The sequence below is a fragment of the Mirounga leonina genome, unplaced genomic scaffold, assembly GCF_011800145.1.
Source record: "Mirounga leonina isolate KUSES-001 unplaced genomic scaffold, KU_Mleo_1.0 Mir_125, whole genome shotgun sequence".
In the NCBI taxonomy this organism is placed as follows: Eukaryota; Metazoa; Chordata; class Mammalia; order Carnivora; family Phocidae; genus Mirounga; species Mirounga leonina.
The window spans coordinates 35983228-36007960 of record NW_023270305.1 but is presented as its reverse complement, the minus strand read 5'-3'; the positions used below and the strand labels follow the sequence as shown (position 1 = coordinate 36007960).

At 37.9% G+C, this 24733-nt stretch overlaps 1 protein-coding gene across 6 annotated transcripts in view; it reads left to right on the top strand.

The window, feature by feature from the left end:
- CTNNA2 (catenin alpha 2) overlaps positions 1 to 24733 on the top strand; it is a 957367-nt gene that overhangs the window by 850292 nt on the left and 82342 nt on the right. For all 6 annotated transcript variants that reach the window (XM_035001191.1, XM_035001192.1, XM_035001190.1 and 3 more), the window contains one exon: positions 17383 to 17534. In XM_035001191.1, the coding sequence (XP_034857082.1) occupies positions 17383 to 17534 (152 nt within the window). The remainder of the gene's footprint in view (positions 1 to 17382; positions 17535 to 24733) is intronic.

The window sequence follows — 24733 nt, the reverse complement described above, 5'->3', positions numbered from 1 at the left end:
GTAGATGTTGTTGGGCTCAGAACTAGAATATACAATGGATATACATTCTTTTGCTTCTTTCTTCAGTTTTCTCTCTCCTAAACCGAAACAATACTGCTTCTTAGGAGTAACTAGAGAGGTTGTCAAAGAAATGAAAGCAAAAGCTTGAGCTGTTAACTCACCCATGCTAATGAGAATTGTTAGGACTGTACTAGACACTTGGAGTTGGAGGGAGCAGTTCTGCGATTGTGGTTGTGCAGTTTTGTTCAGTTAGTCTTTTTGTCACTGTCTGGCTGTGCTCTGGAGACCTATGTCCTCAATATAAAAACTGCTATGCATATCATTAATACCCAGATTTCTACCTTTGGGCTAATGCTTTGTTTGATTTTTTTTTTTTTAATGAGAGCCACATTGTTCACTTTTTTTTATATGAGCTTATTAAACTTTGTCCTGAGAGTACATTTTATTTTGGGGATAGAACACAGGGGTAGTGGGCAAGGGGGGAGAAGGTACCAAAAGGAAGGATGAAGAAAAAGAAGAGGAGTCCAGAATACGGAAGACAAAATATCATGTTTTCTTCTGCCTGCCACCACCTACCAGATTCTACCCAGTTTTATGTCTGAATTGTTATATCCCAGACCTTAAGGCAGAAGTTCTCAATCTCTGTACCACTGACTTTTTAGTTGAGGTAATTATTTCTTGAGGGAGGGGAGCTGTCCTGTGCATTATAGGATACCTAGCGCTGCTGGCCTCTACCCACTAGATGCTTAGAGGACCTCTTTTCTTCCCCGTTCCAAGTTGTGACCATAAAAGTCATAAAAGACCATAAAAGTATCTTTAGATATTGCCAGATATCCTTGAAGGGTGGGCAAAATAACCTCCATTCAGAATAGCTGCTCTAAGGGGAAGAAATATCCCCAAATAGCGACAAGTTTAAACAAGGCAAAATGGATCTTATGTACCATGACCATAAGATAAAAGAAGTGAAGGGGGTGGGGTAAGAGAAGAATTACATATATATTACAGAGAAGAATCTAAAAAAGGGCTGAACATTCCAAGTCTTGACTAGACCAGACTTTGCTGCTGAAGGGGTTTGCAAACATAGGCCAGCCCCCATTTAGACATGGAAATGTTGCCAGGGACAGCCTCTGCAGAAGGACTCCCATTTTACCACCTGGCTGCCTTCTCTGAGTGGCTAGAAATTGAAAGGGATCCAAAGAGTGACATAACAGTCTGTAGTTGATTCTCCATGAATTACTTTCTCAGTAAAGACAGTGTTTTGTTGAAGAGTGCTTTTTGTGTTTTTATGAATGCTGAATTAAATTTGTGAAAATAATTTTGTGGATTATTAGTATGCTAAAATCCTAGGGCAACATTATATAAAAATTTACCTCTTTTTTTTTTATCAAACTATCTAGGGTGATGAAAACACAAACCTGATCTACATCAGACCCATTAAATACTTACATAGTATATTTGATGGGCTTTTCAGTAAAACCTGAATTATAACAAATTGCCAACAGCATGCACAGTTGACTAGACCCATCTTCAGAGATCTCATTTACAAAGTCAGATTGCTCCAGGAGATTGAGGGGGGTGGAAGTACATTCAGTCATAGCATATTTAGATGTATAAAGAGTAGCTCATCTTCACCAAATGGATGATATTGAAATGTCATTTTTATAAATTTGATATCTGATACAAGTTTGTGGCAATGTGAATGTGGTTGGGTTGAGAGATCTTTGAGATTCTGCTGGCAGTTCCCTCTTCAGAGGGCACAGATAAAAAGAGGTGAAAAAAAGGAAATAGGAAAAAAAAAAGTATTTTAAATGAGAACTCCATGTTAGTGGGTACTCCATATGTGGAGATTAAAATTCCAGTATTTTGGAGAACATGTCCAAACAGATGGTATAGTTTTTCTTTCTTGCTTGCTTGCTTTCTTTCTCTCTCTCTTTTTTTTTAATTAAGACTATTTTTTAGAGCAGTTTAATGTTCATAGCAAAACTGAGGGCAAAGTACAGAGATTTCCCATGTACCCCTTGACCCCACACATGCATAGGCTCCCCTGTGATCAAAATGCCCTTCAGAGTAGTACATTTGTTACAATTAAAGAGGCCGCACTGACCCATCATAATGGCCCAACGTCCATAGCTTACAGTAATGTTCACTCATGTTATACTTTTTGTGGGCTTAGACTAATGTATAATGACCTGTATCCATCATTACGGTATCATACAGCATATTTTCACTGCCCTAAAAGTTACCTGTACTTCACCTATTTATCCCTCCCCCCCCACCCCTCACCCCTGGTTCCACTGATCTTTTTACTGCTTCCACAGTATTGTCATTTCCAGAATGTCATGTAGTTGGAATCATATAGTATATTGCCTTCTTAGATTACTTCCTTCACTAAGTAGAGATGGTATAATTTTTACTCCTATGCTTTTGTAAAGTTTTCATAAGAACAAAGGGGAACTTTTTATACCATTTCTATATATTTTGCCTAGAAAATGTAAGAGGATCAGCAAACAAAGTATCAAAATTGGAAATAGTAATGAGCGGTAAAGCTGTGTCAGTACAATGTAGTTGAACAAATCCAGATTAGGAATCAGAAGAACTTCATTCTTTGACTTCTGGCAACTAACTATAACTTTAAACTAGTCAATGCCTCTGGGCCACAGCTTCTCCTATGTGGCCTGATGTTTTGTTGTCTGAGGTTGGTCAATATCATTGATTTTGGAATAAATGTATCACTGTTTCCTGGCTTTCTGGTGACTGCACCTAACATGGACAGTTGTTGCCCATGAATCCTCTGTTTGAACACTCTGCTTTATCCAGACAGGCGTGGTTATTATTTTCCAGGCAAAACACATCCATGCTGCCTCCACTGTCCTTCCTGTGTCCTTCCTGTCCCATTTCTTTTTTTTTTTTTTAATTAACATATAATGTATTATTTGTTTCAGGGGTATAGGTCTGCAATTCATCAGTCTTACACAATACTCACCACAACACATACCATCCCCAGTGTCCATCACCCAGCCACCCCATGCCCCCACCCCCTCCCCTCTAACAACCCTCAGTTTATTTCCTAAGATTAAGAGTCTTATGGTTTGTCTCCCTCTCTGGTTTCATCTTGTTTCATTTTTTCCTCTCTTCCCCTATGATCCTCTGCCTTGTTTCTTAAATTCCACATATCAGTGAGATCATATGATAGTCTTTCTCTGATTGACTTATTTCACTTAACATAGTACCCTCTAGTTCCATCCACGTTGTTACAAATGGCAAGATTTTTTTTTGATGGCTGTGTAATATTCCATTGCGTGTGTGTGTATGTGTATATATACATATATATACATATATATATATATATATATATATATATATATATATCAATCACATCTTCTTTATCCATTCATCTGTCGATGGACATCTGTGTTCTTTCCATAGTTTGGCTATTGTGGACATTGCTGCTATAAAGTTTGTGGTGCAGGTGCCCCTTCAGATCACTACATTTGTATCTTTGGGGTAAATGCCCAGTAGTGCAATTGCTGGGTCATAGGGTAGCTCTCTTTTCAACTTTTTGAGGAACTTCCATACTGTTTTACATTGCACCCCAAACCATAAGATACCCAGGAATAAATCTAAACAAAGAGGCAAAGGATCTGTACTCAGAAAACTATAAAATACTCATGAAAGAAATTGAGGAAGACATAAAGAAATAGAAAAACGTTCCATGCTCATGGATTGGAAGAACAAATATTGTTAAAATGTCTATGCTACCTAGAGCAATCTACACATTCAGTGCAATCCCTATCAAAATACCATCAACTTTTTTTCACAGAACTGGAACAAATAATCTAAAATTTGTATGGAACCAGAAAAGACCCCGAATAGCCAAAGGAATGTTGAGAAAGAAAACGAAAGCTGGCGACATCACAATTCTGGACTTCAAGCTCTATTACAAAGCTGTCATTATCAAGACAGTATGGTACTGGCACAAAAACAGACACATAGATCAACGGAACAGAATAGAGAGCCCAGAAATGGACCCTCAACTCTATGGTCAACTAATCTTTGACAAAGCAGGAAAGAATGTCCAATGGAAAAAAGACAGTCTCTTCAACAAATGGTGTTGGGAAAATTGGACAGCCACATGCAGAAGAATGAAACTGGACCATTTCCTTACATCACACACAAAAATAGACTCAAAATGGATGAAAGACCTAAATGTGAGAAAGGAATCCATCAAAATCCTAGAGGATAACACAGGCAGCAACCTCTTTGACCTCGGCTGCAACAACTTCTTGCTAGACACATCTCCCAAGGCAAGGGCAAAATGAACTATTGGGACTTCATCAAGATAAAAAGCTTTTGCACAGCAAAATAAACAGTCAGCAAAACCAAAAGACAATCGACAAAAGGGGAGAAGATATTTGCAAATGACATATCAGATAAAGGGCTAGTATGCAAAATCTATGAAGAACTTTTATCAAACTCAACACCCAATGAACAAATAATCCAATCAAGAAATAGGCAGGAGACATGAACAGACATTTCTGCAAAGACGACAACCACATGGCCAACAGACACATGAAAAAGTGCTCAACATCACTCAGCATCAGGGAAATGCAAATCAAAACTATGATGTTCTCCATTTCTTCCTCCCCCTCTGTGTATTGACCTTATACTTTAAGACATGGCTCATTCTCAGTTGAAGACAACAGGGAACATTATCAGTCTTTTGATGTTTAGTGTGTCATCTTCGTTGTCTGCCTCAGTGGTCCACAACTAGGTTGTCCGTTCCTGGAGGCAAGTGTTTCTATAACTACCTAGGATCTAGAGCAGTGTTACCACACAATTAGCACTTAATATACATGCATTGATAAAATGAATATAAAGAGTTAGGACATTACATTTCATTAATTTTCAGTGGAGAATAAGCCCAGTAGCAGCCACTGGCTTTCAGCTTAAGATTCTACAACGAAGAGAAACTTCCTCCACCACCACCCCCTACTTTGTATATAGCAAAAGAGAGCAATCTGTTTGGCCATTTTCAGGGTACGCTTACTCTACTTGGACTGATTACTGTATTTAGTGGGATTAGGTTTTATGATTGGATAGGTCTGGGTGACCTGCCTATCCCAGTGATTGGGTTGTGGAGGGTGTAGACAGAGGTAAGATCAACATCAGAAGGAGGTAGTAGGGACAGCTTCTTGGGAAGATAAAATATTAGATATTATGGGTAGGAAAGGCCATTACAGTCTAAGGCACTTCTCCATGACTGACTTTGAAATTAGATTATGAAAGTAATGAATTTCAACAGAAGCTATAATGACCAAGATTGTTCACCCTAGACATCCTAATATATTTTAAATGCATTTTAATATAACCCTGACTATTGGTATAAAGTATCTTATTTCTCTCTGAAAGGTCAAAATGATTAGGATATTCAGGAAATATCTTACTTATTTGGTGGTTGTGGTATCCATGGTGGTGGGAAATCAGAAGTAGAGGAAGAATGAGAAGGAAATCTCATCTACTTAGTAGTCCTTCAATAGGCAATGTGTAGTTTGTCTTAGTGCCTTTTCTGTATGATTGAAACCTCCGTACTTTAGATATTTTAGGGATCTGGCTGATGTGTTTTATTATCTATGTTTACTTTATCCTGAAAGAAAATGCAAAGCTTCTGGCTGAGAGGACAAACTTACTACTCACCATGCCAGTTTCCCATGCCTCATTGTCCCTCTTAAGGCAGTGTGATGAGGGCAGGTGAATTCCATGCCCACAAAGGAGGTCCATGCGACAGGAGAGGAACCACGAAATTATGCATCTGGGAGCTCATCTAGGAATTGGTGTTCCACAGCCTTTTTCCCCTCCCGAGAGGAGAAGAGAAGCCTTTGCTCTTTAATGTTAATAAACTCCCTCTAGGAAGGGTCTCCTACTTGTTATAAGCCTTTGAGATATAAATGAATGTTGCCTGGTTTTATTCCCCTTTGAAATGTAAACACACATTTCTGGGGAGATAAACGCGTAAATCTCTCCTGGTTCCTTCACTATTTTAGGACTGCTACCGAGTCATGCTTTAAACCAGGTTACCAGTGATTTTAGCTCAGAAAACCCTGGCTAAACAGAAACATGAAAATCTCTACCCCACATTGGCTTGTTCATAAGTACTGTGTTCTGCTAGAATTCAGACGTGTCCAGCACTCTTAGCATGAGGGGCTGAAGAGCCATAGGAGAGGATACAATTTGAGAAAGTAAGAGATACAATTTTAGGCTGGTGATAAACCTCTGATGTGGAAGTGGAAATGGGATAGGGTGGATATAGAAAGGCCAACGATTACACATTCATGTGCCATAAGTTAGGAGAAACATACTGGAACAAATAGCACTTTTCTAGTGCTTGTTTGTCAGAGTAAAACCAAGAGGAAGGCTATTCATTTAATTCTGTATGATTCACATTATGGATGTAGAATCCTAGAGACTGCAAACAGCGTGGTACTTCTTTGTCACTTGAAGAGCATTAGGGGCATCCATGGTGGGAGCAGTGGGGTGGCAGAAGGGCCTGCGTATTTTGTCCAGCAGGGCTAGTGTTGGTGTCCATAGGACTTGGTGGCCAGGATATATTTATTGTGCACAACTGAGGCAGTAGTAAGTTCCCTTTACCCAGATTCTCTGCCGCATCAATAATAGTTGTTTGAATCCTACAGAAGAGGAATATGCTGACAGTCACTTGTTTGGGAGCACATGTGATATATCACTGGAATATCCCAGAAATAGTTTGATTTGGAAAAATGGGAAGCTTTGCTTGTGGCTGGACGACCTGAAATACAAAAGGACATAAGAACCAAAGTTCTGTTTATTCTTGTCAAAGTGACTCTGAAATAATCTTCCCACCTGGTTTGTCTTTCTGTATTTTACCTAGTCTCTAGCACTAGCTGGATTCTTCCTTCTCAGTGAATTCCTCTCTCTCTAACCACACCAGCCAATCCCATCTCTCTGTGCTCTCATTACTCATATTATCTGTGTCACTTTTTAGGCACCTACCACTTACTGCCCTGGTTGCAAACTCTGTTTCCCCATTTGTCTCTTAATGTAACTATCTGCCCTCTGTCTGCCTTTCTATCTAGATAAATGTAGGTGTGTATTGCTTCCGAATTAAATTTTAACCCCTTGAGAACTGAGACCACCTCTTCATTTCCTCCAGGCTGATAAGAGTTGAAGCTGTAAAATGTTTTTTTTTTTTTTAAACATAAATGAAAAATATAATTAACACTGTATAATATCTTATTTGGGGGTTGTGCCCTTTTTAAAACTTACATGCCTAATGATCAAGGTCAGAATCTTAGCAATTATAACATCTTAATCCTTTAAATCTCACTGATGCCAAATTTAACTGTAGTTATCAAGTTTGGTTTCCACAAACACTATAAGCTCAATAAAGCATCGTGCTCAATTCTTTATTCATTCCTTAAGTTTCAGAATTAAATGTGCCATCCTTTCCTTTTAACTTATAAACCATTTGTAATTATTTTTGAAATGCTTATTTTAAAATATAAGAACTTTCCAAGCAAGCATTTTCTTTCCCTAGGGAAAGAAAGCTCTTGTCTAGACAAGAGCAGATGGATGCTCCCTGATTCTCTTAGGGTAGTTATCATGAATGAATTTTAGAGGGTTTTTTTTTTTCCCTCCTTCTTCTAGGCAGTCCTTTTTCATCTTTCATCAAACAATTCAGCTCATGGGTTATGTATGGCCTTCTGGAACTTGAATTTGATTTTGATGTTTGAAATGTACATTATAATTTTCCAAACATGAATTTATGAAAATGGCAGCCTTTAGAAACTCCCACAGAGGGAACAGATGACTGACTCTGACGAAAGAAAGTCCAGGAATACACACAGAATAGAGGGGGAAAAAAAGAATACACATGGAATGGAAGAATTAGGACTAGCTAGGATGATGCTGATGGTTGCTGGAGAGTAGGAACAGCTGACAAATAGTCACCAGGGAATAAGGAGCAGATTAAACTGGGCTTCTTTTGTCTTTGCCCCTAGTTTCCAGTGCTCAACATCTTCTAACTTGATTATGAGTTATCAAGATAAAGCATGGTGAAAGCTAGTAAGTGTATCACTGGTCTGGACAAGGTAAGATTTAAATTTAGGGAGTATTTAAATATTATTGCTACTACCCCCTCTACAGCATTTCTAAAGGCATTGAAGGATACTTCGCTCAAAATTTAAATTCAGTTAATCAACTAAATAAAATAGTGGCATAAGTTTGAGATAGAAGGAGAATACTTTCACAAGAATATTAGATTAAGTTGGAGGTTTTTGGGGGGAAAAATGAGGTAGGGAAGCTGGTTTTGATTTTTTTCCAGTTACGAGCTTTTTGATTAAGTCTCATAACTTATTTAAAGACTCCCTTTCCTCATAGATCTGATGAGGACATAATGGATACAATGTTTAACACTGGCCTTCTTGGATAAAATGGAAAATTCTAGGAGTGAGTATATCAAATCTTGCCCTGAGGGCAGATTTCAAAGGAAATTCACTATTTTTTTTTAAAGATTTTATTTATTTATTTGAGACAGAGAGAATGAGAGACAGAGAGCATGAGAGGGAGGAGGATCAGAGGGAGAAGCAGACTCCCCGCCGAGCAGGGAGCCCGATGCGGGACTCGATCCTGGGACTCCAGGATCATGACCTGAGCCGAAGGCAGTCGCTTAACCAACTGAGCCACCCAGGCGCCCAGGAAATTCACTATTAAGAATGTAAAACCATCAGAAAGGTGATGGGGTCCTGCCAAGGAGAGAGAAGGGCATAGAAGTGGGGAAACTAAGTTTTCAAGACAAGTGGTACAAACTTCCCAATTAGAGATTTTAGCACTGATTTGAGTATTCTCAGTTTATTTTGCTCTCACAAAGCCACTTTTTGGTGATGAGTTATGTAGTTGCATGTCTGTCCAAAGGAGACTGGATGATTCTGCCTGCTTATAAACAAAGAAAAAGGTGTGTGGATTAGTAGATACAGAGGCTCATAGTGTGAAGATGATAACTATAAGAGCCATTTACTGTGCATCTTATGTGCCAGGTATGATGGTATCTTGCATATATTCACTTTTTTTGTGCCTTGACGGCAAGATCATACTTGTTTTGTCACTTTATTCCCAATGGATAAGTACTGCCTATGTTTATATATAAAACTGTATACAAAATTTGTTGAGTGTATTATTTTTAAACCTTATATAAAACCTGAAGGGCAGCTATCATCCTTGTTTTACACTTGAGTAAACTGAGGCTCAAATTGATTAACTGGTGAAAAATTGAATATCAAGGTTCATGTATGCATCTTCTTGGACCCAATAAATATCCAGAAGCCTAGACCAAGCATAGGTGCTGCAAATGAACATAAATTTAATATGTCCTGTTATCTATTTTTGCTGATATTTCTACTTCTGGCATAGCACACTTATTAGTTAGCTGTGTAACAAATCACCCCAAGGCTTAATGGATTAACATTATAAACATTTTACTGTCTCATAATTTCCATGGGCCAGGAGGCTGGGTACAGTTTAGCCATGTACCATTGCCTCCAGATCTCTCATAAGGATGCAGTCATCTTAAGGAACAATTGGTGAAAGAGCCATCTCTAAACTCACTCATGTGGTTGTTGGAAAGCCTCAGTTCCTCATTTGTTGTTGGACTTAGGGCCTCAATTCCTTACTGGCTGTTGACCAGAGAGGCCTCTCTCTGTTACTTGCCATAGAGACTTTTCCATAGATGAACTGTCTATCATCAGAGTGAGCAAGTGAGAGAGCAAGAAAAGGCAAGCAAAATGAGAAGTCAGCATCTTCTTGTAACCTAATCTCAGAAATGACATCCCATCCTCCTTGCTATATTTTACTGGTTAGGAGCAAGTCGCTAGTCTCAGCTCATGTTCAAAGTGAGAGGATCACACAGTGGCATAAATACCAGGAGAAGAGGGATCATTGGGGCCCATCTCAGAGACTATCACACCTACATATTTGCAAATGCATCAAGATGGGATGGACTATATGGGTGATGACTAGTATAATTAGGATAGAACATTAGGACATGTGGACAGATCCCACAACATAGACTTAATAGTGACTTATTTAACTTCTGGCACAGTGTACCTATTTGCTTATACAGTGGCTTCCAGGACACAAAAGATCCACTGAATCAAGATAGAGCTATGCAATATGTGGCCAGGAGGGTCATGAGAATAGTGGAGCTAAATAGTGGGGAAAGGAAGGCCAAGACTGGCTCAAGGTGATTGGTGAAGGGATTTGGAGCAGAGGACAGATCTGAGAAACTGTACAGAGAAACAAGATGAAGCTAGTATATAATTCGAAGATAACAGTGTGCCATGTCAAAGAGAAGAAACAAGTAATTACCTCTCTAGGGAAAATTCCATTTGACTTAGGTTCTGATATTCAGACATTAATCTCAGAATCTGAAAGAAGCTATGTTGCCAGAAGTGACTAAAGTCATAATCAGATTAGTGAGAGGATACAAAATCAGGGTCAGAAGTGGAAGGTCTGGATAATGCAGGAAATCCTAGCCAAGTGCTTCAGCAAGATTCTGGCCTTTCTTGTATCTTGAAGGAAAGCATCTATGTCTAGTGGGAGTATATGCTTCTGTAAATACTTACAGAAATGAAATAGCCATTATTCATGAGGTAGACTTACAGATCCATTTGATTAGCAAGCAGCTCAAAAAAAGATTCTAAGTTCAGAATTTTGAAAGATCCCTGTTTAGATGGGGAGAACCTAGAACGCCTCTAATAATTAATGATCATGATATTCTTTACTAAAACTACCGAACTGGTATAAAACGATGGCTGGCTTCTTTGGTTTGTCCTTCATTATTTTTGAGTGGTGCCAAAGCTACAAAAGTGTCAGCTTCAGTTTGCATTGGACCCTCCTTCTACACTGAGTATGACTTGGAGCTTCAGACTCTGATGGTTTCCTCACTAAATGATTATACTTCATGAATGTGCTGAACTGACAAGGTACACCCAGAGCCTTTTAAATGCCAATCAGTCTTTCCTTTGGGCAAATTTGTGCCCCCAGTGGTTTGGATCTACTCTCCTATATACTCTTTTCTCCTCTTACTTAACATCTAATTGGGGGCCACTTGAATAAAATCCCTTAGGAGTCTCTGATAGAAACCATTTTGGGGAAAGAATGCATTACCTATAGAAAGCACATGAAACAGTACTCTCTTGCTATAAGGGAATATTATTCCCTCAGAGGCTCCCCAAAATAATACCTTCTGTCTCCAGTTATTCTGATAATGTCTAATTCTCTAACTCCAACTGTTAAAATGGAGGCGTAATAACTGTTTGTGATTGGTGGGACAGTGGGGGAGTATAATGTATTCCTCCACTGGAGTTGGCCACAATTCCATCCCACTTTTGATATTTTATTCTCTTTCTAGATTTTTTCAAATATTTTCATTCTTACTTTTTATTTTATATTAACACTTATTAGACTGGTTCTTTCTCTAAAGCAGAAGGTCCTTGTCCATTTTCTCTTCTCTTTCCTTGGTATTGAAGTTTGTGCAAAGAACACACTCGCAAGAGTGTGTTGGTTGACTGCACCACCACAATTGAGAGATCCATATGCATGCAGATATCCTAGTTTGGCCCTGGTGAACTAGTCAAGGATACAATAGTGAATCTTTCTCCTTGCTCAGTGGTGATGCTCCTACTCAAGCAGTCCTGGAAGGCTTCTGTGTTCAGGTTTCTGAAAGGTCCCTAGTGATCAAACCTAGAATGCCCACTATTAACTTGGTTAATGACTCATGAAACTATTTAATAAAATTATTGAACTAATATGAAATGATGGGCAGAAAGAGACTTAGTAATTGAAATATGGTACTGCTCATCTGGTCCCTGCAATAGTGAATGACAAGGGAGTTCTTTTCTACATTCCATTCTTTCATTTCTCATCCTTCTCCCACTTGGATAGATTAGCTGTGCCAGAAGCATGATAAGGGCCTAAGATGTAAAGAAGAAGGAAGAGCTGGTCTCTTTCTAAAAGTGACTCCTAATGTAAAACAGTTGACATACAGAAATGTCAAACAATTTTAATATATTGTACTAAGTACTATAACAGTACATACATAATTAGGATGCTATAAAATTATAGAGAACTGACAACTTTGTGAATTAAGGAAGGTTTAACAATAGCAGTTAATTCTAAATGAGATACCAGAGATTGAGGAGGAATTCACCTGGGCCAAAGAAAAAGAGGTATATTTAAGTATAAGAATAAATTAATCATGAACATGTTGGTATGACATGGCATGTTTCCATGTCACCTTTGAAGACATTAAATAAGTCAGTCTAATTGGAACATTTAAATATATGTAGGAGTAGGTGGAGAGGCATAGATAAAAATGATAGGCAGGTGTCTGATGTTTGTGTTTATATCTTGTAAAGATTTTAGAGTCCCTCTATATTAAAGGGAATCATTGGAGTGTTTAAAGTTAGATGTGGACCTTTTAGGTGTTTACTCAGGGGCAGTGGAGTTGGTTGGCCATTCATTTCCACTACCTCTAGTTAACCTCAGATTTTGCTCTTACGGTTGTCAGCAGGCCTATTTGCATCTTTAGTGAGACTTCTTGTTCGTTTTACTGATTCACCCTGTGTTCTGAAATGTCACTTCTAATGTCTCTCTGGAGGATTAAGTCTAGATCTTCCTCACCTCTGTTTTAGGATCTCAGTAGGCACTAGAATGAGGCGACCTTGATTTTTATATGCATGCTGAACTCTGATTTCATTACTCTTGGAATGTCATCATTCTGTGGCCTAGTGTGCACTCTGCATACAAAAGTAAAACAAGAACTTACAAGTTTATTTCCAAATTTGGTCACCCTTTCAGGATATAAGCTATTAAGAGCAATTCAGTATTTCTGATAAATAACAGTAAAGTGGTGTCTACATTTTGGGATGTAATTCAGAAACTAGAAAGAAACTTCTATTTATATAATCCTATATCAAAAACTCTGTTAATATATAATGTGTGTATCACAAAGGCGATGCTGTATTCTGTCCTAATTAGTGGGAAGCAGAAGCAGCATCATATTTGAAGTATATGAATAAATATATTTTTTCAGACTTTTTCTATCTCAGTATTACTTTTGGGATATTTAATTTCTCAGACATTACCAGAGGCGTTAGAAGAATTCATAGCTTAATATCTTAGGTTCTGTCAAGATGGATCATTGTTCTATGAACTTTTTTCTGTCTTATCACTTTAGAAAACAAAACAGTATAAAACTAAAACAAGAAAGAGTGCAGCAGCATGGAGAGCAAAGGTATATTAGTTAAAGAGTGGTAGCAGTTGACCAAGCCATAAATAAATGAGTATTGAATGTGCTTAAGAGCAGAGCACGGAGAAAGATTTTCTTGAGGGTCAGACCCAGAAAAACACTGACTTGAGGTAAGAGAAATGAATGTCTTCTCAGTTAAAGTAAATAAAACTGAATTAGTTCAAGTTGTGGGTTTTATCAGGTTGATGAATCTAATAAGATCATTGGAATATTAAGGATAAATTTAACTCTGAGCCCCCATTTGTAAAGTGAGGATTCTGTACCTCCTCTCCCACCATTTTTTCTCCCTTAGAAGGTTGATGTTATGTTCTGTTCCAATCTTTTTATTAAAGAACTTTGTTTTTTCTGCCTCTTCTGATAATGCCACATCCACAACAGTGTTGTTCACACCAACATGCCACCCCTTCAGTCTTCCTAGAGAGATTCTATACTCCATGTTGGAGCAAACAGAATGCTTTTCTCCAAACTTGGGGTTTCAGAGCAGTCCTAGGCATGTTTCGGGCCCCAGAGCACCCCTTATGAAAGTGGTCCCTTTTTAGGTTTTAGCTCTCCTCTCTCTCCCTTGGGCACAGAATCAAACCTGGAGGCTGGTGAAGAAAGATAACATGTCACCTCCTGCTTTTTCCTCCTCCTTAGCTCTTCTTCAGAACAATCTTGCACAAACAGAACAAAGCCACACAACAACACTGATGATCACCCTTTTATATTCCATTGAAGTTCTTTATGAAAATAGAGGTGTGTGCCCAAGAGCCAGGGTCCAGTGGGTGGGTACTACCTAACTGAACCTTTTTTTAAAGATTGATTGATTGATTGATTGATTGATTTGAGAGAGAAATGGGGGGGGGAGGGGGAAGAGGAAGAGAATCCCAAGCAGACTCCCCACTGAGCGTGGAACCTGAAGGGGGGCTTGATCTCACAACCCTGAGATCATGACCTGAGCCGAAATCAAGAGTGGGATGCTCAACCAACTGAGCCTCCCAGGCACCCCTACCTAACTCAACTCTGCAGTGGGCAGTTATTAATTAAGGTTGAATATTAGGCATTTGATCACAGTCACAATTTCTGAGGGACTTAAATAATACTGTTGATCAAAATGGTTTCTTTTACATTCTGGTCCAAGAGCTAGAACTTTATTTTTTCAGAGCCTTATTCTGTAAAAAGTACAGTCTTGAGGATAATGTGTTGATCTTTTTAAAATACTTGAATTATGAGAAGATTCAAAGCAAAAAGGAACAGAGACTAATATAAGTGAGACCCTGCTTCTACCCTGAGGTGTAACAAATATTAACATTTTGCAATATCTGATTCACATTACTGTTTTCTTAAGAATTAAGATATACTTGAAGCCTCCTTAAGACCTCTGCCTCATCCCATGTCCCTCCGTCCCCCTCAAAGGCAACCACTGTACTTAAGGTGGTGTACATTTTCAGAACATGTGTAGTAAAATGTATATATGTTTAAATTATGCACAGTACTCTTTTATGAATTTTTAAATTTCTCACAAATGATATCTCTTTTCAGTTTGCTTTTCCTGGTCAACACTTTGACCTTAGAACTTACTCACTTGACTACATTGGCTGTCTCCTGAGTTACATCCCGAAGTCCATTTTGTTCCATCCTGATGTACTGCCCATGAACCTGGAGTGAACAGCTTCCTGTGTCTCCCCAGCATCCCACTTAGTGGACTCAACAGTCCTGGGATAGTGCCAGTTGGAAGGGATGCCTTAAAGCTGTTACTTTTATTCCTAGATTTAATATAACTCTTATTAACTCTTGGAATATTCAACCTATTAAGAAACAACTATAACCATAGAGACAAAAAGATGTTCCTATGACTCCAATGTACTCAGCCCTCCTAATCAGTGCCTCTTTAGAAGTCAATATTTGGCTCTACTGTAGAAAATGTCTCAGCTCACTGGGACTGGAAGGCTTCACTTTCTTAGATTTTGTCAAAGTGTTTACCAGAATGATGTGTGTCCATTTGACTCCCACCTACAGTAGAAGGGTTCCCTTCTTTCCCCATGCTCAGTAAGATCGGTGTTATTAAGCTTTAGTTTATTTGCCCATTCCAAGAGGTATGAAATGATCTCTCATTGTTTACACTGTAAGTTTTCCAATTATTAGTGAAGTGTCATGTATTTATCAATAATATGGGATTTAGTATTTTGTGAATTGCCTGTTCTAATCCTTGGTCTATTTTTCTATATTTTGCCAATTCATTTGTAGGTGTAGTTATTTTATGTACATGTAGAACTAATTTTCAGTGAAATGATACGGAAAAAACTTCAGGCAGTTAACTGCTACTGATGGTACCATACAAATCTGTAAAATTGTTGATGGTCATGATGGCACTTAGACATCAAATAGAATGAAATTAATATTCAGAATTTTCAGTTTAGGAAGGGAAGGGAATTTGTAATTTCATTTAAGAAAGATACTCATGGGAAAATACCAAATACATGTAACAATATTTTCATGCCCAGGGAGGTCAATTTCAATGATCTAGATTATTTAGTCATGTAAAACAGTTTATTCCCAACACAAATGGATAGCTGGAATGGCCTTAGTTTAATGTGGTAGTTTTTAGAAGTATATTTTTGTTTGATTTTTACAGCAGTACAACTCAATGTCCACCAAATTCCTTTTATGTAAAAGTATTTCAAAGGCACAAATGAAAAATTCAAATGGTATAGAGAACCAGTCCTAGTAATTCACTCACAGAAGGAAATTCACCCCATGCATGCTTTGGTTTTGATCATTTCTATTGAAAGAACGTTTTCCTGTAACCCTCCTCTTTTTTTTTTTTTAATATACTTTTAAACGCTGGACTTTTCCTAGTAGAAATACATTTTTCTAGGAAGGTTTTATCTTGAATACCTTGACCCTAGAAAGTAAAGTAATTTAGCAGAGTTTCTCTCACTAGGGATTAAAATGGATGTTAAAGTATCCACAGAGGATGAAAATGAGTAAAAAGATGAATCAGGCATGAAGGTTCAGAAATGGAAAATGGATGAATGATGTTTCTATTTTATTGTCCTTGTAAATAAAATGAATTGTGCTTTTGGCTTTCATTTGCCATATGAATTGATTGTTACAAGATAAAACCTGAGAAAATTGAATTATAATTTTCAAGAATCAGTGAATCAGCAGCATTTTTTAAGTAGCCAGTGGAAGTATTCCAGACATTCCACTGAATTTACTTTCCGCAAACCTCCACTATGTATGTAGGTGTCTTAATGTTTAAAGAAAGAGGTGCTAACATTTTAGGAATTTATATATGTATCTTCTTTCACATCAAAATGGTCCTGGTAAAATGAAACAAAACTGAATTCAGCTTTGAGCCTACTGGTCTCTAACCCTAGGCTTAGTGCTGGAGTGCCCTGGGATTGCCTCTCCTCTCTTGTAAGGTCCTTCTGCGAGCCTCCCTCCACTGCCATCCCCCTACCTCCAATCTCAAGTTCTATTTCAACAAAAAATGGAATACGTTGGATCACTTCATTCACCTGTTACTATGAAGTCCTACAGGTTAAAATCTATTGCTCATCACCTATGACTTCAGCATATGATATTAGTTAAATATTTATCAAGCTTTTTGAGGGCCAAATACCATCCAATAAATGTGTATGCATTATTTCATTGAAACTTAAGATTTTATGGATTTCTTTTATAGACAAAGAAGCAGGTTTAGAAGGAGTTAAGAAAACTTGGCTAAGGTTTCATAGCTAGTAACTAGCATAAATGAAATTCAACTCAGGTTATAATAACACAAAATATGTACGCATATACACTATACCACACAATCCTGAGCAGGTTTCAAAACTTGCCGTTGCATAACATCACCACTCGTGGAGTAATGGTTTACTTCCTCTGCTGAAAGTAAGTGGTAGACCACTGAATCGGGTCCACCCCAAACTGGAAAGGTAGGCACACAGCTCCACTGAGCTGTTGGAATACATGGAGCATACCACCTTGCCCAAGGGCTGGAACAGGGAGCATGAGAGAAAGTTCACCTAATACATTGTTTCTCACTTTGTTTAATGCAGTGATGCCACGCTTTGCCGAGCAAGTAGAGGTTGCTATTGAAGCCCTGAGTGCCAACGTCCCTCAACCATTTGAAGAGAATGAGTTCATTGATGCCTCTCGCCTAGTGTATGATGGTGTTCGAGACATCAGAAAAGCTGTGCTGATGATCAGGGTATGTAAGGCCTCTCTAGGTTGGAGCTGATCAGAATTCTGGTGTGGACTCCAAAGAATTTACTTTTGTTGTTTTAATTACTTAGTTTAATTTGTTAAGCTGTTTGGCTCCTCATTTAGTCAGACAAGGGGGACCGTTTAGTCAGACAAAAGGGACAAGTGATCCCAACAAGCCTAGATTCACACTGAATAACCTGAAGAGTGATACTCTGCCTATTTCTTGCATGCATTGTTGTCTAAATTTGATACTAACTTTCAGGGGCCCCTGCTATTATCCATGTGCTTCTCTGGCTAACATTTTCCCATCAGGGTCAAAAAGCCATGGGATGGAAAGAAAGGAAGAGAACCCAGCGTAGTAGTAGTAGTAGTAGTAGTAGTAAAAATAATAATAATAATCTGATACACAGTCACATTATCTTTATAACAAATAATTACAATCTTATAAATAAGGCTGTATAACTTTGCAGCAAACCTCTTCCCATCACTCACCCTACTATCTTCCCATGTTCAGTCTTCTATTGTCAGCTGTGAGTCTTCCAAACGATTGTCCAAGTGATTATATAGAGACATATGCTAGAAAACATATAGTAGGTTTTAAAACTCAACGTAAGTATCATTTACAACTTGCTTTGTTCACCCACAATGTACCTTCATTTATTTACATTAATACACATAGCTTCCCTAGTTCCATTTAACTGCTACATAATATTTCATTGTAAGATGAGATTTTGTTTTCTCCTTACCTTGCCAACAATTTGGCATGGTTTTCAAATAATTTTCTTACCCATAGATCTCTTTCTTAAAATAAACTTAAATATTCAAAAGCATAATTGATGACACAAATACATTTGTGGCTATTACAGCTGAAGCAGAGTTGGGGCTTCTGCAGTGACAGTCATAAGAACATGAGAACATGTTGTCTGATAGCAATATACTGTGAGCCACAATTGTAATTTCAAATTTTCTAGTAGACACATTGGGAAAAAAAAAAAACAACAGTTGAAATTAATTTTAATAATATATCTAACTTAATCAAATGTATCCAAAATGTTACCATTTTTGACATGTGGCATTAGCTACATTTAAAGTTCTCAGTAATTCATTGTAGCTCATGTCTACCATATTGGATGAGATAGTACTGGAGTGCATCCCCACCTTCATCCTCTACAGTTGTCTCTGAGGCTGCTCAATAAAACCACAAGGTATCTACTGACTGCATTCTGATAAACTTTCTCTCAGGGTGATCATTGAACATCTAAACTAATATACCCTCAAACACTGCAAGACAATAATAACCAAATAATATCTGTGGTATTTTGTTCTCTTTGGACAATATATAACTAGTACTTTGAGTATTTCATCTATGGCATTAATTCTCCTCTGAATCTTGTTATCTTTGAGGTCATTAAATTCATGAGTGATCCTCTTCAGCTGTGGTATCCAGAGTGCAACATGGTGCTTCCATGGTGATCTGAGCAGGTGGAGTAGAGTATCACCAGGAAGAGTCTCTATTCCCTCTTCGTTGGCATCCATGCTTCCCCTGAAACATTATCAAACGCCTTCACTTGGGAGCACAAAAAGCATCTTCGAATTTTCTTGTCTTTAAATTCAGCTTGATTGTTTTCTTGTTAAATATGTCTGTCTTTCATAATAATTTCATGATCAATTCGAAGTGTTCAGATCATTGTATAAGTTATATCAGACGATTCTCTTTATACTTAACAATGTGGCGTTCATAGTTGGAATTTGGAGGCTATCAGATGTATTTCCTGTTCTTCTAACTTGCCCATTTTAGATCTGTCAAACTCTTACCACCTTGCAAGACTTGACTGAAACCTTCAAATTTTCTCCATCAAAAATATTGACCATTTCCTTTAACTATGTATAACTGTTTCTGCTTATGATAGTATTTATTACATTATTCCCTTTTATGTCTATTACCTTCTTTAGACTGTGAAATTTTGGAAAGCAAAGGCTGTGTTTTTATTTTCCCTTCACCGTGGTGCATTGTCTGGCACAGTGGTTAATTGTGTGTGTGTGTGTGTGTGTGTGTGTGTGTGTGTTTGGTGGAGGAAACAGATACCCAGGGAGATAAAGAAGGTGACAGAAAAGGGATGAGAATTGGAGAAGAAGGAAAAGAGAGGTAGTCAGGCTTTTAAACCTGTAACAAATTAGATCATTTTTTCCCATTACATACTAACTTGTGAAATAGGTAATAGACCATGAGAGTTATGTTTTCAAAGCATTTGACACTAAATCCCACTATAATCCTCAAGACATATTCCCTCTTTTGCCATTTTTCTGCTTTGTTAGCCTTCACATTTTTGTGACAACCATTCATCTGGGGGGCTGGGGAAGTTTATAGCCATCATTCATTTATTCATTCATGAGCTGTAAAAAAACATAATTTTAGATAAAATGCCATATCTTTGTTGCATGAAGTGTCATTCCTACATCTCGACATTTCAAGTCATCTGATCAGATGGATTTCACACCATGTAAAACTTAAGAGAGAAATGTACAGTATGTACAAATTGATATTTTTAAAATCCTTCTCCATTCAGCACCCACATGGCTTCATTTTGTACTTAATATCTTGCTTTGCTTTTTGAGTATAATGATTAAGTCTACTTAAAGAAAAAAAAATCCATTGCACTATTTCTAGAGAAAGACAGTGAGACAAGTAGAACTGTTTCAGTCCCAGCAAACCTGGCCATGCCTCCTTCCCTCCAGAGTGTTGTTTATACTTTGTAAAAATAAGAAATCTTTTTCCCTGAAAAAATAAATGCAGAACAGACCCTGAAGGGTTAAGTTTTCCATCACCTTGCCTCGCAGTGATCAATACATATTTAATGTGATGTCGGTATCCAGGCACTCCACGGCAGCTCCAGGCAACCCTCTGAAGTAGACAGAACTATCTTTCCTGTATCCTAACCTCACCTTTCAGAACCCCACTTCTCCCTTGAACAGGTCTACTCTGCCCCTCTGCTGTGAGACTATTTCTTTTTGTTCGCTTCTTGCTGAGACTTGTCCTTGGTGATCTATCAGCTACGAAAGAATTTACAAATTACCCTAGCATGGTAATTTAAAAAGCGAACAGACCAATCTGGCACACCACCATACCGTTGATTCTCATTATTTGCAGTAGTTATATCCTATAACGTTGCTGTGAACATTGAGTTAGAGAATGCTGAAACACTGTTCCTAGGGGAACATCCTAGGTTCCTATGAGCCTCTGGTTACATTTTCATTCACTGATCAATATTTAGCTGTGTTTTATGCATGTTTTTGTTTGAAGACACATTATTTTGTATATATTGTTGACTCATTAACATTGAACTCACAGCCAACCTCACTATAACTCATTCCTGAAGGAAGCTCATCTAACACATGCCTTTTCTCGGTAAAGGCACATCACAACTTTCTTATACTTAGGACCACTAAACAGCACTTCAGCACTGCACTTGGAAGCCATTGTAAACAGAGAAATCACCAACAAAAGGCACAAAAATGCAAAATATGTGGCATTAAATGAATGCAAAAGATTACTTATTTGCAGTATAAGAGCTGAAACAAAAAGGCGGAACTTTGTGCTGTTGGACCTCAGCTGGGAAAACACACAGGTTAGGTGACTCACATTTTTTGCCATGTTGTACATATCTGTGAAAAACTACACAAGCATTGCTTTGGGGATTACAAAGAAGCTTTTGCTGCATAGACAAACTCACAAATAAGGTGTCTGCAAGTAATGAGGGCGAAGTGTACATTTAAGACACAGAGTTAGACATTTAATATTAGAAATTAAGATAACTGGGTAGGGTAGAAGGAGGTAATATCTTGGTGTTAGAATATCTATATTCAAAAAAACAAAAAACAAAACAAAACACAGTAGTTTCTTCTTGTAAGAACAACCCTGGAAAAAATCTATTATATCTATATTCTTTTATAATGTAATTGGAACCCATTAATTTGGTTGCACATGATACTTTTGAAAGCAGGTCGTGGAAAATAGTTAAGGCCTGATAAAAGTCTAAAGTTTAACTTCATAAGTCCCAAACTGTGCCTGAAAGGGCCCTTGGAGCATTGCAAGATGTTTTAAAATTTCAAGGGAAACATACAGATGTCTCTCAGATATTATGTGAAATAATAGCCAGCAGGAGCTCACAGTTTAAACAGTAGGTTGGTATATTCCTTTTAATAACATCCTATATTTGTGAAGCTGGATTTTTGGTAGTTGCCATGATAAAAAGAAAGCTTTGGTTATATTCCGAGATTTGAGAAGTCATGCAGTGTGCAACAGGCACCAGGCACTAGGTTGTTAAGTTTAATCAACTTTATCCATTTTTGTTATCTAACTGCTTAATCAACACAACTGTTTGGTTTGTGGCTGTTTTGTTTGCTTTTTGTTTTGTTTTGTTTTGTTTTTAGCCAAGGGGCACCTTGAAAAAATTACTGAGGTTCAGTGAGAGTATTTGAAACAATAGAGTTTGGGAACCTATGGCTTAAATATTTTTTGTTTTCATCTCTGTGCTTCAGTTTCTGTATCTGCAAATGAGGACAGATATTGCCTTTGCTATAAAGCACTAGCCTAGACCTGGCATTTAGTAGGTTCCCAAGAAATATTTTTCTTTTCTCATCCTGCTGGGATGAAGTTTCTTATTACAATCAATTAATGAAATACAATTTGTTAAATAAATTAACAATATTATTAAAACTGCAGGGATTGGAGTTACTCATCAGAGCTAGGAGTTGAAAAGACTTTTATGACAAAACTGATTTTCCTATTACAGACTGCTATTATCCAATTAATTAACATGGTCCTGTAAGGTTCCCAGTTTTGTTTTCCTAACTCAAGTAATTAGAAATAATTTCATATGAATTTTCAGAAAAATTCAGTAATTTAGTCTTGGTCATTCATTTATTAAGTATTTGTTGAATGCTTACTAGATGCCCCACATGGTTGGAGGGGCCCTGAATGGAGAGGTAAACAAAATAGAAGTCCCTCTCTTCAAGAAATTTATATTCCTCTGATGGGAGACAGTTTTATGAAGGGTGGTCACTGACTGGATGGCATTTGAGAACAGACTTGGAGAAAGAGGAGGAAACAAGCCATAAAAATATTAGGAAAAATGTGTTCCAGGCAGGGGGAAATGTCAGGTGCAGTCTAAGGATCACACTGAATGAGATGGGAGCCCTTGATGTGTTCTAAGCTGACTTAGCTCATACAAGGATCATCACCCTGGCTCTGCTGGAGAGAGTAGAATGTATGGAGAAAAAATAGAAGTAAGGAGATCAATCAGGAGCCTTCCAGAATAATCCAGGATAGAGATGCCAGTGGCCAATCAGTCCTGACTGTGAGGGGATTTTCTTCTACATTGACTTTGGGAAAATGTAATTCCAGTGGTATAGCTTTCTGTTTGGAAAATCCTCCTTCTTGCATCACCCAAACTCCTGTTGCCTCTCCATGTCCTCATCTTTCTACTCCCAGTTAAGCTCTCATACACATTTGAGCCTTTCTTTTAAATTGTCATTAATATATCTTTCATGTGTCCTGGTGAAACGACTCTAAAACCTACAGTCTTTTCTCATTTTCCTTCCCTCCAGAAACTGTTGTAGAGAAGACTGAGCATTTGATTGGGAGCCAGGCACGTAGATTGATCCTGTTCTGTAACTGACATGTGGTGTGACCCTGGACAAGCACATGATTTTCTTGAGCCTCTGTAATAGGCACGCACTAATCTCATAGAGGAGGAGATTTTAGAGGCCAAATACTTTAATTGTGCCATTTTACAAATAAAACCCACTTTTGCAATCTAACAGATAATAGACCCAGGGAACCAAGAGTAGATCCAACATAGTTTTTGATGGTTGTAAAAAGGACTTCCCTGGGGGCACAGAAAGGCAGAATTGAGGCTTGACCCCCCAGTTTCCAGCTTCCAATCCAGTGAATTATACATTTTGGTGATTCTTTTTACTCTATATAAACACTACCTAATGATACAAGTCTTATTATCTTTGGGCCCATTTGCAGACCTTCACTATTTTTCCATGTCTCCTTTAATGTATGGAGGTCCTTGGCCAACCAAAACCTAACACTGCTACTTGTTAAAATAATTAATTCAAAAAATAACAGCATGAGAAGTAGGCACATTTACATGCAATTAGCAAACTGCACATGCACAGAACTGTTTATATGGCTTGGATGGGTTTGCTGCATGATTAAGGCACAAGAAAGTATTTTAAGCTCATCCATTCGCCTGGTGTTACTTGTGATGGTCAAAAGCATAGGGTCTGGAACGGCCTCAACTTGCTAGGTGTAACACCCTGGAAAACTGACTTAACAACTCTGAGCCTATTTATACAACTGTAAAATGGACATTAAATTTTTGGGGAGGGGAGGGGCAGAGGGGGAGAGAGAGAGAAGATTAAGCAAGCTCCATGCCCAGCCTGGAGCTTAATGTGGGGCTCGATCCCACAACCCTGAGATCATAACCTGAGCCGAAATCAAGAGTTGGAGTTTTTCTGACTCCATTTAGAGTCAGTACCCTCCTCCATAACCCCCTACACGTAACTGCCCACAAGATCTCTTTCCTGGGAGCTACTTAGTTTTTGTAGCCGCAGAATATATGGCTTAACTGACTGGGCCACCCAGGCACCCTAGGCATTATATTTATTTCATTAGGTTGTTACAAGGATTAAATCTTTTAGCTGAATGCCTGGCCCATAGTGGTAGGTAAAAATTATTTCTATTATTATGATTATTGCAGTTGTTATTATGTATGTGTTATCACTTATTACTTGAGTTCACTTTTACCATTTACAAAGCATTTTCGTATGTATTTTATTCTAGAATCCTGTGAGGCAGACAGGGCAAATAGGAATTATTATCTCCATTTTATAAGTGAGGAGAGAGAGAAGCAGAAAAACTGTAAGTGACATAAACAGTTATTGGTGGCAGAGTTGGGCCAAAAACACTCAGATTCCCTGGGTCCACATCCAGGTGTGTTTTTTTGTTTGTTTGTTTGTTTGTTTTCATTTTTAAACTCTGTTTTGGTTTCTGAGCCCTAGTCATTTGAATGAAAGCTCATCATCATTAACCTTATGCTGCCAGGTTGTGTCTGTCACTGACTCATCTGTTAAATACACAGATCATTGAAATGTTTGGACACAGTACTATAGGCCCTGTCATATTTTCCTTTT